Here is a 1,846-nt window from a genome sequence, read left to right on the forward strand (position 1 = left end):
CCCAAGTCTCCGTGGAAGACGACGACTCCTCCGGTGGAAAGTGTCGACGCTCCGGTTATGGGAGCTGAGTCGTGGCCCGCACTCGCCGACGCGCAACAGCCCTTTCCCTTTCTTTGTCCATGTTCTTCTTCCCGCGTCAAATACCTTCATTATATACATATAATTATATATATATACATATTTGAGAATATGTAATTCTAATTTTGGGTGAAATTTTCATTTTATAATGGTTCGCTACCAAATATATAGACCGGTTTTAATTTGGTTCGACTTGTTTCGGTTTAGATCAGATTAAAAATAAATTAGTAGTTATCAACCTGAAACCGATCTGGTTCGAATTTATAACCGGTTCAAAACCGAATGAAATCTGAAATAGACAGAACTAAACCGGACCGAACCGGTCAAAGTCTCTGTTTAATCATTATATAGATATGGAAATTAGAGTAATAACACCTTAGCATCGATGTAGTCGGTCCAGAATCTGGCCTGAGACCTTTGGTAAGGATCAGAAGGGAAGAGAGAAGGGCCCTTGTTCTTCCAAGCCTCGTCGATGTATTCGAGGATGATCTTGGATTCGCAAACCGGTTTACCGTCGTGGATGAGAACCGGGATTTTCTTGTGAACCGGGTTGGTTTTGATCAACAAGTCGCTCTTGTTGCCAAACACGTCTTCTTCTCTGTACTCGAAATCGATCCCTTTCTCCGACAGCGCCATCGTCACTCTCGCGCCGAACATGCTCGGCCAGAAATTTAACACTACCACCCCTTCTTCCGACATGTTTTTTTTTTTTTTAAATTTATTTATTTTTATTGCGTTCTCTGTAGAGTTGTGGGTTACTGTGGTGGATGATCCCTTTGGTGGGTGTTTATTTTATAGAGGTCATACGATGACATGTGGGATTTTATCATTGTTATTATTATTATAATTTATAAAAAGAAATAATGATTATTGGTTTTATATATAGTATATAAATATATAATATTTAATTCGTTATTATCTTCTTTGCAGGTGGAAAGATCAGATTACGGTCGTGACGTCTTGTTGCACCAACTACAGTTATAAGTCTTGATTCAGAATCATCACATTTTTTTTAAACCAAAAATAAATAAAAAGTCATTAATTCACAACATTGAAATTATGGAAAAAAAAAATATATTTGTATTTGTATTTATATGCCGAAAGGATCGACTATATATAATTTTTTATATACAGATAATCCCCAGATTTAGAAAAATTCGTACACGTAATACGAGTAAAATTTTCTTATGTAAGAATTATATAATTCGAGATCTATTTGAATAATTCAAACATGACGACTATATATGTAATATGCAATGTCCAAAATAATGGGAATGTATAGAGGAAAATAAGATATTGACTAGATTCAATGAACCTTAAGTCTTTGCCTTTTTTGATGAAATTGAGTCTTTGCTTTATTATAATTTTCAGCTTTATGGTCGTGTGGGTTATATTCATTTCGCTTTTATTTCAGTATCTCCTTTTCCAATAACTATTTCATCACAATAAATAAAAGTTTTTATTCCGCATCTTTTTCCCCATTGTTATCTAAGTCCAAATACATATATAAGATCCTTATTTGGTTCGACGAGAGAGCTCATGGGTTAAAACTTACGAGGAAACTCTATGACCATTGACGAAGATTCAGCGAATGTTCAACAAAATCTCTCAGGCAAATAATCCAAACCCAGATACCGAATTCAATGAAAAGCGCAGAGAGAGAGAGAGACCTGAGGAGCGAATAGGAAAGGAGACTGGGAGCGAATGGGGCTTGCAGGAGGAGAACTGCTCATGGAGTCAGAGGAGGGACGGCGAGGATTGCTCCCGC

The 1,846-nt window shown here is 36.6% G+C and overlaps 1 protein-coding gene across 1 annotated transcript in view; it reads right to left on the bottom strand.

The window, feature by feature from the left end:
• Nucleotides 1–853, bottom strand: part of LOC104810961 (glutathione S-transferase U27) — a 1,403-nt gene extending 550 nt beyond the window's left edge. The window contains exons 1-2 of the mRNA XM_010537457.2: nt 454–853; nt 102–144 (exon numbers count right to left, since the gene is read on the bottom strand). Of these exons, the coding sequence (XP_010535759.1) occupies nt 102–144; nt 454–777 (367 nt within the window). The 5' untranslated portion in view covers nt 778–853. The remainder of the gene's footprint in view (nt 1–101; nt 145–453) is intronic.
• Between the last annotated feature and the right edge of the window lie 993 nt (nt 854–1,846).

This window comes from Tarenaya hassleriana, unplaced genomic scaffold (genome assembly GCF_000463585.1).
Source record: "Tarenaya hassleriana unplaced genomic scaffold, ASM46358v1 Cleome19, whole genome shotgun sequence".
Taxonomy (NCBI): Eukaryota; Viridiplantae; Streptophyta; class Magnoliopsida; order Brassicales; family Cleomaceae; genus Tarenaya; species Tarenaya hassleriana.